The sequence below is a fragment of the Myotis brandtii genome, unplaced genomic scaffold (assembly GCF_000412655.1).
Source record: "Myotis brandtii unplaced genomic scaffold, ASM41265v1 scaffold53, whole genome shotgun sequence".
Lineage (NCBI taxonomy): Eukaryota > Metazoa > Chordata > Mammalia > Chiroptera > Vespertilionidae > Myotis > Myotis brandtii.
Window position 1 is genome coordinate 1124163 of NW_005369942.1, and position 13099 is coordinate 1137261.

At 37.7% G+C, this 13099-nt stretch overlaps 1 protein-coding gene across 1 annotated transcript in view; it reads right to left on the reverse strand.

Moving 5' to 3' along the window:
- Positions 1-4659: 4659 nt before the first annotated feature.
- NAA15 (N(alpha)-acetyltransferase 15, NatA auxiliary subunit) overlaps positions 4660-13099 on the reverse strand; it is a 69450-nt gene continuing 61010 nt past the window's right edge. The window contains exons 18-20 of the mRNA XM_005877772.2: positions 10187-10333; positions 8396-8493; positions 4660-7069 (exon numbers count right to left, since the gene is read on the reverse strand). Coding sequence (XP_005877834.1) covers positions 6869-7069; positions 8396-8493; positions 10187-10333 — 446 coding nt within the window. The 3' untranslated portion in view covers positions 4660-6868. The remainder of the gene's footprint in view (positions 7070-8395; positions 8494-10186; positions 10334-13099) is intronic.

The following is a 13099-nucleotide window of genomic DNA, read 5'->3' on the forward strand; positions in this document are numbered from 1 at the left end:
AACCGGGTGGAGGGGAGCTATGGGGGGGAAAAAGAGGAACAACTGTAATAATCTGAACAATAAAGACTTAATTAAAAAAAACAACTATATGCCTGCCCTAACCAGTTTGGCTCAGTGGATAGAGCACCGGCCTGCAGACTCAAGGGTCCCAGGTTCGATTCTGGTCAAGGGCATGTACCTTGGTTGCCGGCACATCCCCAGTAGGAGCTGTGCAGGAGGCAGCTGATTGATGTTTCTCTCTCATCGATGTTTCTAACTCTCTATCCCTCTCCCTTCCTCTCTGTAAAAAATCAATAAAATAAAATAAAAATAAAAAGAATGTGAACAGTGTCAACACTACCAGGGTCACTCATGAACTTCTTTAACTAGTCAAGAGTAAACTAGACAGAATTGAGGGGTAGGCTATGAAAAACAATTCCTATTTTACAAGAGAAAAATAATAGATTGGGTAGATTTGGGACATCTATCCAGAATACTATTTCAACAGCTCTAAAGCAGATTTAGTTTGATATATGATTCCGTAGCATGTCAGCCTCCTTTCCAGGTTCTACACCTATAGGCCAACATTGAAATTGTGGGTCCCAGAATCACGGTTGCTTCCACATCTGATTTGTAACAGTAATTCACTCGTTTATAAAAAATGCCGTCCTTCAAGGAGAAGTACCTACCACCAACCTTATTTAAAAGCCTGCTATCTGTGCTTTGCTTTGGTTCTCATCCACTCAAAAAACTCAAGCATCTACCTATGGCAATTACATTTCAACAGTTGCCTCAACGGAGACAAGTTACCATGACATCCAACAGAACCTTGAAGAGGTGATTTAGGTAAGAAAAAGCATGCACTTTAAAACTAACCAGCTGCTCTTAACAGAAAATTCAAATACAAGTTCTTTCCCTTAATATGAAATGGGGTAGTTACTTTTCATCCTTACATAGTTTTTTGCCTCTTTGATCTCTTTGAGAAAAAAAAACCAATACTATGTTTTAAAATTCTTTCTAAGCAAACACACTGATTCTCAACCTTGGATGCAACTTAGAATAACTGGAGTAGTGATTCTAAAGAAGCTGATCATTTAAATCAAAATCTTTGTGGGTAGACCTGGGCATCGAGGTTTGTGTTTTTAGAATAGTTCCCCTGGGATTCCAATGCACAACCAGGGTTGTCTGACGTAAGAGGACTCAACTGTCTATCTTAAATAGAGGCCAATGGTGGAGCATAGCAACTACTTATGATGAACACTGGCTGTAGATCGTATCTAGAAGTAACCTGTAGATCCCTACCGTCTCCTTTTTTGCCATGATTAAAAGTAGAGATACTAGACTGCAGAAAACAGCTCTCCAAGCAGCTGGTGTGTAACACTCGCCTCACATTGTTTGAAAGATGAGAAACAATTACTGAGTGACAACCTTTGTAGTAACTTAATTCCACTGAACATGTTACTTGGGTGGTTGGTTGCTAAAGACATGAAGGATGAATAGATTTACTGCCAACTAAATGCCACAATGAACAGGCAACTGAGAAAAGTTAGAGGATGGTCTTCCAGTCATTTGCTTCCTACAAGGCCAGTCACAACCATTCATGATAAACCAAGCGGGCGGGGGGGGGGGGGGGGCGCAGACACAAAAATTAGATGTGAGAAATCCATTCGACCTAAATATAATGAATCTGTTATTTTGAAGAAATTCCTAAAGCCCAACAGAGAGGGACAAGGGGAAGATAAATGGGAATACTTCAACACATAAGGGATAAAAAATTTGTGAGCCTTTACAGGTGACCTGAAAGTTAATAGTACTTTATTGCTATTTTCTACAATCTGTAGAGCAATATTAATATTTACAGCAAATTTAACAAGAATTTGAATATCCACTATGTATTTTCCTAGTCACTATACCTTTATACTAAAATGTACCGTGTAAATCCTGAAATTTCATACATTACATTAGAAATGGATTTACATGAGTCTGAACCAAAGCATTAATCATTTTTAACTTCATATTATAATTAGACATTTGTCAGAAAAATGCTGAATGCTTGAAATAACAACTAGGCTCTTGAAGTAAAATTTTTAAGTTATAAAAAAATACAAGTGAAGCAGTTGGCTTATTTTTCTGTCCTTTTCAATGAACAACGGAGCAAATAATGTAAACAGTATAACAATGCTAGCTCAATGTGTTTCTGAATGCTTCTATTATTGTTATTAATGCATAGTAATTTTTTTTACTGTTAATAAAGGGAAGAATTAGTATTTAGTATTCCACAGTTCAGAACTTAAAGGATCTAGGAGACAGATCTGTTATAAATGGCCCCCTTTTCATTTTGAAAGTAATCAACCAGCAATGACTCCTTGAAGGCAAAAAGGTAGTTCAGTCCTAACCGCTTTGGCTCTTAAGTGGATAGAGCGTCGGCCTGTGGACTCAAGGGTCCCAGGTTCGATTCTGGTCAAGGGCATGTACCTTGGTTGTGGGCACATCCTCAGTAGGGGGTGTGCAGGAGGCAGCTGATCTGTTTCTCTCTCTCATTGATGTTTCTCTCTATCCCTTTCCCTTCCTCTCTGTAAAAAATCAATAAAATATATATATTTTTAAAAAAGGTAGTTCACAAGAAGGGAGATGGTAGCTAATTTAGTTATTCATCATTAATGAAGAAACACCAGAGTTTTGGATAGAAAACCCTATCCTACTTGCAATGAGACATTAAGCACTAGAAAATGGACCCAGTAAACTTACAAAGTAAACTAGTGGCAAGCTTATGAAAGCCCAATGGTAGGAAACCATAATTGATTGTAAAAATAGCCATGGAATGACATGGAGGGGCTTTTGTTTGTTACACAAAGTACAGGTGATCAGGCAAGTGTAATGATTGACTCAACACAAACCATGGGATCTGGAACATATTCCAAAAATCTCTTCACTCCTATGTTGTTTCTAAAGGAGACAATAATTTGTATTTATTGAGGCCAAGCTGAAGATTCAGCAACAGCAGAAATCTTTGTATAACAGATTAAAAAATTTCCATCATTATTCATCACCATCAATTTTTCAATTAGGAAGTTATACCATTTGTATGAAATAATCGGCCCTTAATGTAGACACAAAGAAAAGCCTGGTATAAAAATGTAAGACGTGCACTGGTCTTGTTAGAGAGCCCAGTATCAACTTTACTTTTGCTGCAAGCAGCCTTGAGACAAAGCCTATATTGTTTTTGGCAAATAGAGCTCTATAAAGAGCACTAAAGATTGAGATGCCAAGCTTGCCTTTAATCAACAATTTAGTAAAGTTTTCATTTAAATAGTACCAATTCTTTTTTCTCGCTACAATTCCAAGATGGCATCACTTCAAAGGCAACTGGATAAACTGAGAGGCTGGAAGCCTTTAGACCCTCTTTCCTACAACATACTGCTCCCTTTCCTCTGCCCATTACTGTATCGTAAGAGGGGTATGTCCCTCTAAGGAGGTAGCAGTGTTAAGTAGGCTGTATAATCTAGAGCATGTCTAATTTTTCTGTTTTATCAAAGTAAGAGCATTTTCCTCACAACTTCCTGCATACTACCAATACTTTATTTCAACATCCCTCTTGAAGGTCACATACTGAAAGGTCCAAATAACCTTTTCCAAAATGTTTTATTGCTACAAGTTGTGAGATTTCCAATCATCAAAAACTTAAGTTTTCAGCTTCTAATGGCGCAACATAGCCATTTCCTAGGACTTTGTATTGGCAGTGGATTCGGTGAAGTTTAGATCTAGAATGGTATCAAGAAACCCTGTCTGTAACTTAAAGAAATGGAGCATGAGCCACAACAAGACTATCTCCCATCTAAAGGGTCAGTCTTTCTTGGAATTCTCTTGAGTAATTTCAAAATTTAAGGCTGGTAATTACTAAGACAAGTATATAGGTATCTTGTAGGAAAATCTAATACTTCACTTACTTTTTTCTAAACAGATGCTACACGTGGCAACTAGAATATTCCTAGAAATTGTGCAGAAGAGACTTCCCTGAATTTATCACAACCTACCTGAATCTAGACCACACTTCCCTGGTCTCTTCTGATCAACACAGCTTTCATTTCACAGCTCTAACAGCAACACACCATGGAAGACAAACAGTTCTGTGAAAAACAAGGGCCCGTACAACTCATGGGAAAGCTATTCACTAATGCTGGGGCTACTTTTAGTCATGCTATTAAAGATCACACTTTATTCTTGTGCATAATAGATACAGAAAAATGTTGAAAATGTATGATGCAACTATCTAAAGTTGAGTAAACTAACCTACTCAGACTTTAACTTTTAAATGAGAAATGACAAGAGTAGTAAATATGAAGAAAAACAGAAAGAACTTTACTTTCCTATGTTAATACAGGTCAAGGGACCCTTTCTTCTCAAAAGGGTTGATAACACCAGTTCTTAGCAATAAACATAAGGCACTTGTTTAGATTATAACATCACCGCGTTCTCTTTTCCACTTGTTTTCTAACCCTGTTTTCCCCCCTCCCCCCACAGTATCATTTGGAATTAATAGAGTAAATGAGGCAAATGAGATGACCCCATTGATACTATTCAGGGCAAAATAGTACAGTACAATGTTTTAGGGGTGATGTCTGGACATAAAATGGACCCTGTCAAGGTCCCCTAACACCAGACAATGTATCCACTATCAAGTAAACCTGAAAGAAAATAAAATATTTATTCAATAGTTCCAGTAAAACTGGGTTGGAATTACAATATATGTATTAGGAATTTAACTCCTCACCGGTGGCATCTGCATCGAGAGTTGAGTACTTATGAATATTCATTCTAAGACAATCTACATCATTTCAACATTGTCAAAACAAATATAATTCCATTTCAATATACAGTAGAATTTAAACATAATTCACACATACATCCCCTATCATATGGCTGATGCCTCCTCCAATCACCTCATTAGCGGCAGAGGTAGCACTAGTGTTCTTTCCCAACAGTAAGAACTTCAGCTGCCACTCACAGTTGAAAAAAATGTTGGCGTTTTTGCCATCTGCTAAGATGTTCCTGAGACAAGGCCAGTTAATAAAACATAACAAAGCACTCGAGTTCAGTTTATACTTTTCTTTACATCACTGAATTATTAGACTGGGATGTGGAATGCAGGAATGTACTATGAAAGGTTGAGTTTAGCACAACTGTCCAATCAGTGGAAAGATTGGGTCTCCTAAAAATTCCCTTTAGAATATACTTCCCATAACGGTACCGAAAAAAAGGCCAATTACACATACAACTGATTCACTTAATCTTATTTGTTCAAATCTTGCAAATACAGTGAGAACCTTGAACCAGAGGCTGGTTCTCAGTGTATAGATTTAACATATTAAGGCTCACTTCCTCAATCAAAATAATAGTTGTTTTCCTTTCAAATTATTAATTACAAATTGCATTCATAGTACCTGCGGCCATCCCAGCCCTGAGTGAAGTGTGCTGGAGTGGCCCTGCACCCCCTGCGCCTGCACTGCGGAACTCCCTGACACCAGCACTAGACCATTCTGCAGAGCCCCCATCTGCACTAGCCTTCCAGCATACTACAGCGCCTCTGGCTTGCAACCTCTGTTTCCACCTGTATATTTTCACAGAAGCCCAACACAGATTAGTTGAAATATTCACACAACTGTTTTTCAAAACAATTTATTGCATCATATTTGGTACCTCATTTTGACAACAAAAAGGAAATTACATCTGTAACTGCAGGAAAAAGAAGCTGGTCTGTTATTGAAAAAAAAAATCTTGGGCCCTTTAAAAATTACAAAGTCTTGGGCTTGCCTGAAACAACTGAGCAAGAAATATATTCTTAGAAATGTAGGGCTTCAAGTATTACAAACCTGTGACACTGTGGAAAAATTCCAGAGGTATCTAAACTGCAGCACTTTTTTTCTGCATATCGTGAACAAGGCCTGCTGAGGTTTTTTAACTATTAGTCTCTTGATCAGTCATAGAATGGTAGTCAGGAGTTCTGCTCTTTAACTTCAAGCCATGGTAGATTTCCTTTTTTCACTCTGGGTGAAAAAATTCATGCTTGCTAATTAGTTGGTGCCATTATCACAGTGCATTTGGTTCTTGCATTACAGTTTTAACAAGTTTGGCCAAAACAATGCTGAAAGGGTTGCATTGTTATTTTAGTTCTTCAAGTTTTAGTTAAAATTGATTGTTCCAACTGGTATCTTCAGTTAAAAAAACTGTGGTACAAGAACGCCAAACTGATCATGTACAGTGAATTTTGGAAACACAAGCGTATTGAACACCCTCTAGGTTTCTTAGAATTCTGCTTGGTATCTCTATGTCCCAGCTTCTACAACATCAAGCATCTGTTGTAGGTTTCTCTGTAAATAGTGATTCACATTTGCATACTTCCTATGGCCAGAATCAACCCCATAACAAAACCAGTCAGATGCTAAAGCCCCAACAACTCTTTGTGCTCAGTGAAAGAATCCAGTGCTAAAACAGCATTTATGCTGTCTGAGATATAGTAAAATCTCACAAGACAAATTTAAAGTAATATTTCTGCCACACACCTGCTTTGTTAGCTGTAACAGCCTCCAGATTTTATATAAATTAGTTTAAAAACATGGGTAGGTAGGTAGGAAGAAGATAGGTCTCTTTTTTTTAACCCCTCAATTTTAGCAGCTTTTAATTTTTTAAGAAACTGAACCTATATCCTGTAATATGTTAGGTATTTTATATATACTTTCTCAGCAGGATAAAAAACTTAAAACACTATTTGAAGGCAAGAACATTTACTCTTCTCGTTCTGTTTAAGTCAGAGCAATGCAGCAGGTGCGTGACAAAAATATTATATACTAGATATGGTCCAAAGTCATTCCATTTGCTTGTTTAATGATGTTCAAATTTCATTGGCCAGTTCTTCAGTTTCTGCAGAACTATCTCCATTAACTGTGATCTTCATATCCTCTTCATATCCAGGAGGCATAAAAGCCAAAGCATAAGGGAAAAGCTTATGACAATTTGCTCTATAAACTTCAGCAGCTTCTTTACAGTCTCCTAGGCTACCATCACACAAGGCTTCTAATACCTCCATACAGGTCTAAAGAAAGAAAAAAGGTCATGTTATCCAAAGAAAAGTTTTTACTGTGAATCTGACATTTTGTTATCAACAGACTTCTAAATAAGAGGCCAATGTACATATTTAAGATAAATAAGAGCATTTCCTCCCACATATATATTCCTTTAGAATTAGTTTCTTCAGAATTGCAGGGTTTATATAAAGGATGAATGTTTAAGCAGGGCCAGGACTAAGGTTGGGCAATCAAGGTATATAGAGTGCTACATTTAAAGAGACGGTCACTTTCAGCAAGTGCTGAATCCTAAGCAACGACCTTGACTCGGCTTCTTTTGGCCCTGTATATGTCAAAATTCACATGCCAAGATCAATTAATGCACTTAAGCCTTTTAATTTTTTTGGAGGCTAAGAACCAGTTGGCAAAATCGAACACTGCTTTTCAACCTTGTATTCAAACTAAAGAGAACCTTAAGATGTGTCCAATAACTAAGCAGGAAAGAGCATCTCAAACACAAAGGGCATAAATGCAAAAACAAAATGTGTTCATGAAAACTGATAATTCTTCCAACCAAACCCCAAAGTACATCTGCTGCTTCTATTTCTAAATGATTTGTGTTGACTTGCAGTTCTCATGTTTTCTTTCATCGTCCCACTTGGAAAACACTATGTAGTTTCCAGATATATATCCTATAAACCTTGCCAGTCTAGAAATGCTCTGATCTAAATGCTGCATTAATTAGCAACCAAGAAGTGTAATTTTCCCCTTAAAGACATTCCTTCATTTGCTATTAAAGGAAAATATTTAACTCTTTCAGCAAGTGCTTTCTTAAAAATCTGGCTGCTCATCATACAAAGTAGCTGTCCTTTGCTTTTAGTTTAAACTACAATCTGTATTTTTCAGCATACCCGTATTCTTTCACTCTCCTTAATCTCATGTTATATTACAAGCTATAAAATGAATATATAAATTCAACCCGTGCTAAATACATTTTAAACATGTCAGAATCTTTATTGAGACCACTGCTTGTTAAGAAATGTGAGATATGAATTGAAATCCAAAATTAACCCTGAAATGTATATATGCTTTTACTAAAACATATTTCTAAAAAAAAAACAAAAAACTGTAACAGATGTGAAACTAGTTATTAAATGCCAAGTACTCAACTATGCATGTGTGCACAAACACACAATACTAAATAAATTTAAGATTAGGTAACTTTCTGACATGGATTCGTAATAGTTTGAATGCATAAATAACAAAAATATTATTTGTGACAACTTTCTCTTGATAAAAAGAGGAACAAAAAGTAGTCAGGTACTCGTACAGACAGGTTATAAAAAACTCTTTACCTGGAGGTTTCTGTTAGTGAGGGATTCATCAAGTGTTGTTGCCAACTCTATAGCTCGCTTCTGACTAGAAGGATCTAAATAATATACCATTTTGGCAGCTAAATGAGAAGAAAAACAAAAATTTGTTTTATTTCAAGATAAAAATCAGCATCTTATCCTCCATGCATTCAAATATAGGCATATGTGCACAAAGTGTGACACTTTATTAGAAAAATAAGAATAGCCATTTGAAACAGTGTCATTTATTTTTTAATTCTGAGAGGATAGACCAGAAATAGCCTAACTAGAAGGTGAAGGCCTAGGAGGGGCAGGGGCAGGATGGAGGGAAGCAAAGGGAGGGGGAAATGAGGGACATCTGTAATAGTCAACAATAAAAATTTTAAAAAAAGAATGTTTAAGGTAAGAGAGACTATTAAGAAATGCAAATATCCTATATAATAAAAGGGTAATATGCAAATTGATCCTAACAGCAGAATGACTGGTCACTATGACACACACTGACCACCAGGGGGCAGACACTCAATGCAGGAGCTGCCCCCTGGTGGTCAGTGCGCTCCCACAGGGGGAGCTCTGCTCAGCTACAAGCCAGGCTGACAGCTACCAGCACAATGGTGGTGGCGGGAGAGGCTCCCACCTCCTCAGCAACGCTAAGGATGTCCCACTGCAGCTTAGGCCTGCTCCCCGCTGGCAAGTGGACATCCCCCGAGGGCTCCTGGGCTGCCAGAGGGATGTCTGACTGCCAGCTTAGGCCCACTCCCTCCAGGGGAGCGGGCCTAAGCCAGGAGGTGGACATCCCCCGAGGGGTCCTAGACTGTGAGAGGCACAGGCCGGGCTGAAGGACCCCCCCCCCCCCGAGTGCACAAATTTTTGTGCACCGGGCCTATAGTTCTAATAATATTTGTCTCTGTGTGGCAAGGCCCTGGATAGTTTTCTTTCAAAAATGAGCATAATTTGGGGGTTTAAGGGAATACCTAACCTTGACGATATGAGCCAAAAATCTGAATTGAGAATTCTACAAAGGCATACAAAACTGCTGGGTTTCTTAGCCAGATTTTTATTTTTGTTAATACTCACCCGTGGATATTTTTCCATTGATTTTTAGGGAGAGTGGAAGAAAGAAACATCAATGTGAGAGAAACTCATCAATTGGAGGCCTCCTGCACAAGCCCTGACCAGGGCCTGGGCCAGGGAGGAGCCTGCAACCAAGGTACCTGCCCTTGACCGGAATGGAACTCGGGACCTTTTGGTCCATGGGCGGATGCTCTATCCACTGAGCCAGGTATTTTTAAAGCACCCTACTAAACCGCCAGCAACATGATCCCATCTTGTCCAGAATTTAGCTTGCTAGCACAGACTCTTGCCAGATGGCCCTTGCCTGTGGGATGGTTTCAGGTGTTTAGCATTGTCAACCTTGCTATCTTACATACACATGAGAAATGGAGGATGATGGTCACATCCAAGTGAATTTTAAGAATACTCTGATGGGAGAAAGAAGTAGAAAGTCTCTCCTTCATTGTATGTAATTTATAGCTAAATTCAGATATACTTGCTTTTCTATAATGCCTATGCTGAGCCAGGAGAAACTACTAACCTTGATTCATAGTCATAATTTTGTCTAGGAAATTTAAAATTGTATGGGAAGCGTATATAAGCTGCCTGTTTTCATGGATTAAAATTTGACATATACACATTGCCTCTTCCACGTGAAAAATGTGTAACGTCATTGAGCCATTAAAATAAAAAATGAAGTTGTCTTAGGCGGCCATGATTAGGATAAAATAAAGTGATTACCTGATAATCTGTGTGGCAATGAATCAGAATTCCTTTTCAGAAAAGTTTCATTAAAATTCTTTGGATTCGTTGCTCCAAAAAGACGATTCATTTCTTGTTTTAATACTGTTCTAACTGCATCAGGTAAATCTTTACTGTCACACACTGCTGAACAAATTAAAAACAAATTCTATTAGCAAGTAAAAAGTCTGATAAAGTTTGTAGGAGTTACAACAAATCGAAAGGCAATTCAACATTTAAAGAGCTTACCTATATAAATTTAAAGAATTTCAAATGTATGTGTCATCACTCAAAAACATTTCATTGACAGATGATTCATTCCCAGAAAAGAACAGAAAGCAAAATAGATGATAAAAGATGTAGTTCCACAGCCTTAAAAACTCCTACATGCTGCCCCCATTAACTTTACAGGGAATCTGCAAAGCAGAGGCTTGATGGCACCTACTGGTAAATAATGTCACAGCAAATAGCGGTGGTGAAACCAACAGAATTTTCCTCACCATCTCCATCTTATTCTACAACCGAGTAAGGCATAACAAACTTATCGGTGTTGTAAGAAAACATGGTTGACTTCATTAACCTTTATTTTCAGGGGCTATGTGAACCGAGCTATTACTATAGAATAAACTTCAAAGGACCACCAAAATATTTTCCTGTAATGAATACATGCAGCCATCACATTCCCAGGTCTTGGGATTTGGAGAAAGAAAAGCTGACCCCCACACCTCTCTGGACTGCATCCTAGTTATGCTTTGTTTCCTCGCAGGCATACCTCAGCAATATCTCAAGTTTGGTTCCAGACCATTGCAATAAAGTGAATATCACAATAAAGCAAGTCATACAAATTTTTTGGTTTCCTAGTACATTAAAAGTTATGTTTATATTATACTATAGTTATTAAGTGTGCAAAAGCATTATGTCTAAAAAAAGTACTTCTTTTTTTTATACTTTATTGATTTTTTACAGAGAAGAAGGGAGAGGGATAGAGAGTTAGAAACATCGATGAGAGAGAAGCATCGATCAGTTGCCTCCTGCACGCCCCGCACTGGGGATGTGCCTGCAACCAGGGTACATGCCCTTGACCGGAATCGAACCCGGGACCCTTGAGTCCGCATCTATCCACTGAGCCAAACCAGTTCGGCAAAAAAAAAAAAAAAAGTACTTCTTAATTTAAAAAATATTATACTGCTAAAAATGCTAACCATCATCTGAGCCTGTTGCAAAAATGGTACTGATAGAGTTGCTCAACTTTTAATAAAACGCTGTATATACTGCCTAGCCAGGTGTGGCTCAGTGGTTGAGAGTTGACCTATGAACTAGGAGGTCATGGTTTGATTCCTGGTCAGTGCATATGCCTGGGTGGCGGGCTTGATCCCTGGTGGGGGGTGTGCAGGAGGCAGCCAATCAATGATTCTCTCTCATCATTGATGTTTCTCCCTCCCTCCCTCCCTACCCCATCCCCTCTAAAAAACAAACAACAAAAACCCAACCGAGTATTTGCAAAGGCTAATAAAGCAAAGCACAATAAAACGAGGTACACCTGTACTATTTTCGTATAGAAAGACAATCTGGATCTTTGAGCCAGACAGACCTGGGTATGGACCTCGGTTTGGACAAATCATAACCTCTCTGAACCTATTTCTGTTTTGTTTTGTTAATCCTCACCAGAGGATATTTTTTCCATTGATTTTTAAAAGAGTGGAAGGGAGGGGGTAAAGAAGAATAGAGAGAACAAGACATCCATTGTTTGCCTCCTGCATGCACCCTGAATAGGGCTGGGTATCACACCTGCAACACAGGTAGGATCGAGCTTGTGACCGTCCAGTCCTTGAACCAACATTCTAAATGCTGAGCCACACTGGCCAGGGCTCTGAACCTGTTAGTCTATAAAATTGAAGTGATATCCAACCTAGAATGATCATAGGAAGGAAAGGCTAAATTTAAAAGAGCTAATTATATACTATTCAATAAATTGTAGTTACTATTTTTGTCATAGATAAAAAATATAAATAGATTTTTCTTTGGTTAAGAACTATGGTGGTGGCTTTCAAACTCTGCCTATAACCAAGTATTTGTACTCTAATGAATATGTATCCTATATACACAAATTATGTGAAGCTAAAGTTTCACAGAATACTAATCACTAACTTTGTGCAACACAGGCTGATATTTTCTACTTTATTTTTTATTGTAGGTTTTTAAATGCTGGTAATGAACCCTACATTGCTTTCATTGTCTCAAAAATGGGCCACTACCCTAAGTTTAAAATACACTGAACTATTGGGTAGTAAATATTTAAGTAAAATATTCTACACATAATTAGTAACTGAATAATTTATTGATATGCCCTTTGTTGGTTAAACAGCATTTCTTCTATCATTCTAAAGAACTGGGTGGTTCAAATATAGGAGCTACTTGTTAAAGAATTTAGCTTTACTGCCATTATGGCTGTATATTCAACTTAATTTAAAGGGTTATAACAAAGTTGCCCCAATTTTGTGTCTCTGTTTAAGTACACACCTGTTCTTATCAATGCTATTAAGCAGTCTACCCAACTTCTTGAAGGCTTTTTGAAGATAGTGAATCTTTATCAATACAAATTATCACTGCTTTCCGTATTAAAATTTAGTCAAAATAAGGATCTCTTTGTAAATCTCAATGTCAGCTGAACACTTGGAGAAATGGGAATAGCTAACATACATTTTAATTTTCTGAAAAAACTGTTGCAAGAAAATGGTCACAATCCACACACTCATTAAAAGCAAAAACATTTAGAAATGCCACTTTTAATTCATATTTAAAGGAACGTCTCTAACTCCACGGCACTTATGTATAATTTTACTGCCTTTCAGGAAAGAATAGATTATGTAAAAACAAAAGTGTGACCCTGGTGGGTGTTGCTCAGTGGTTGGA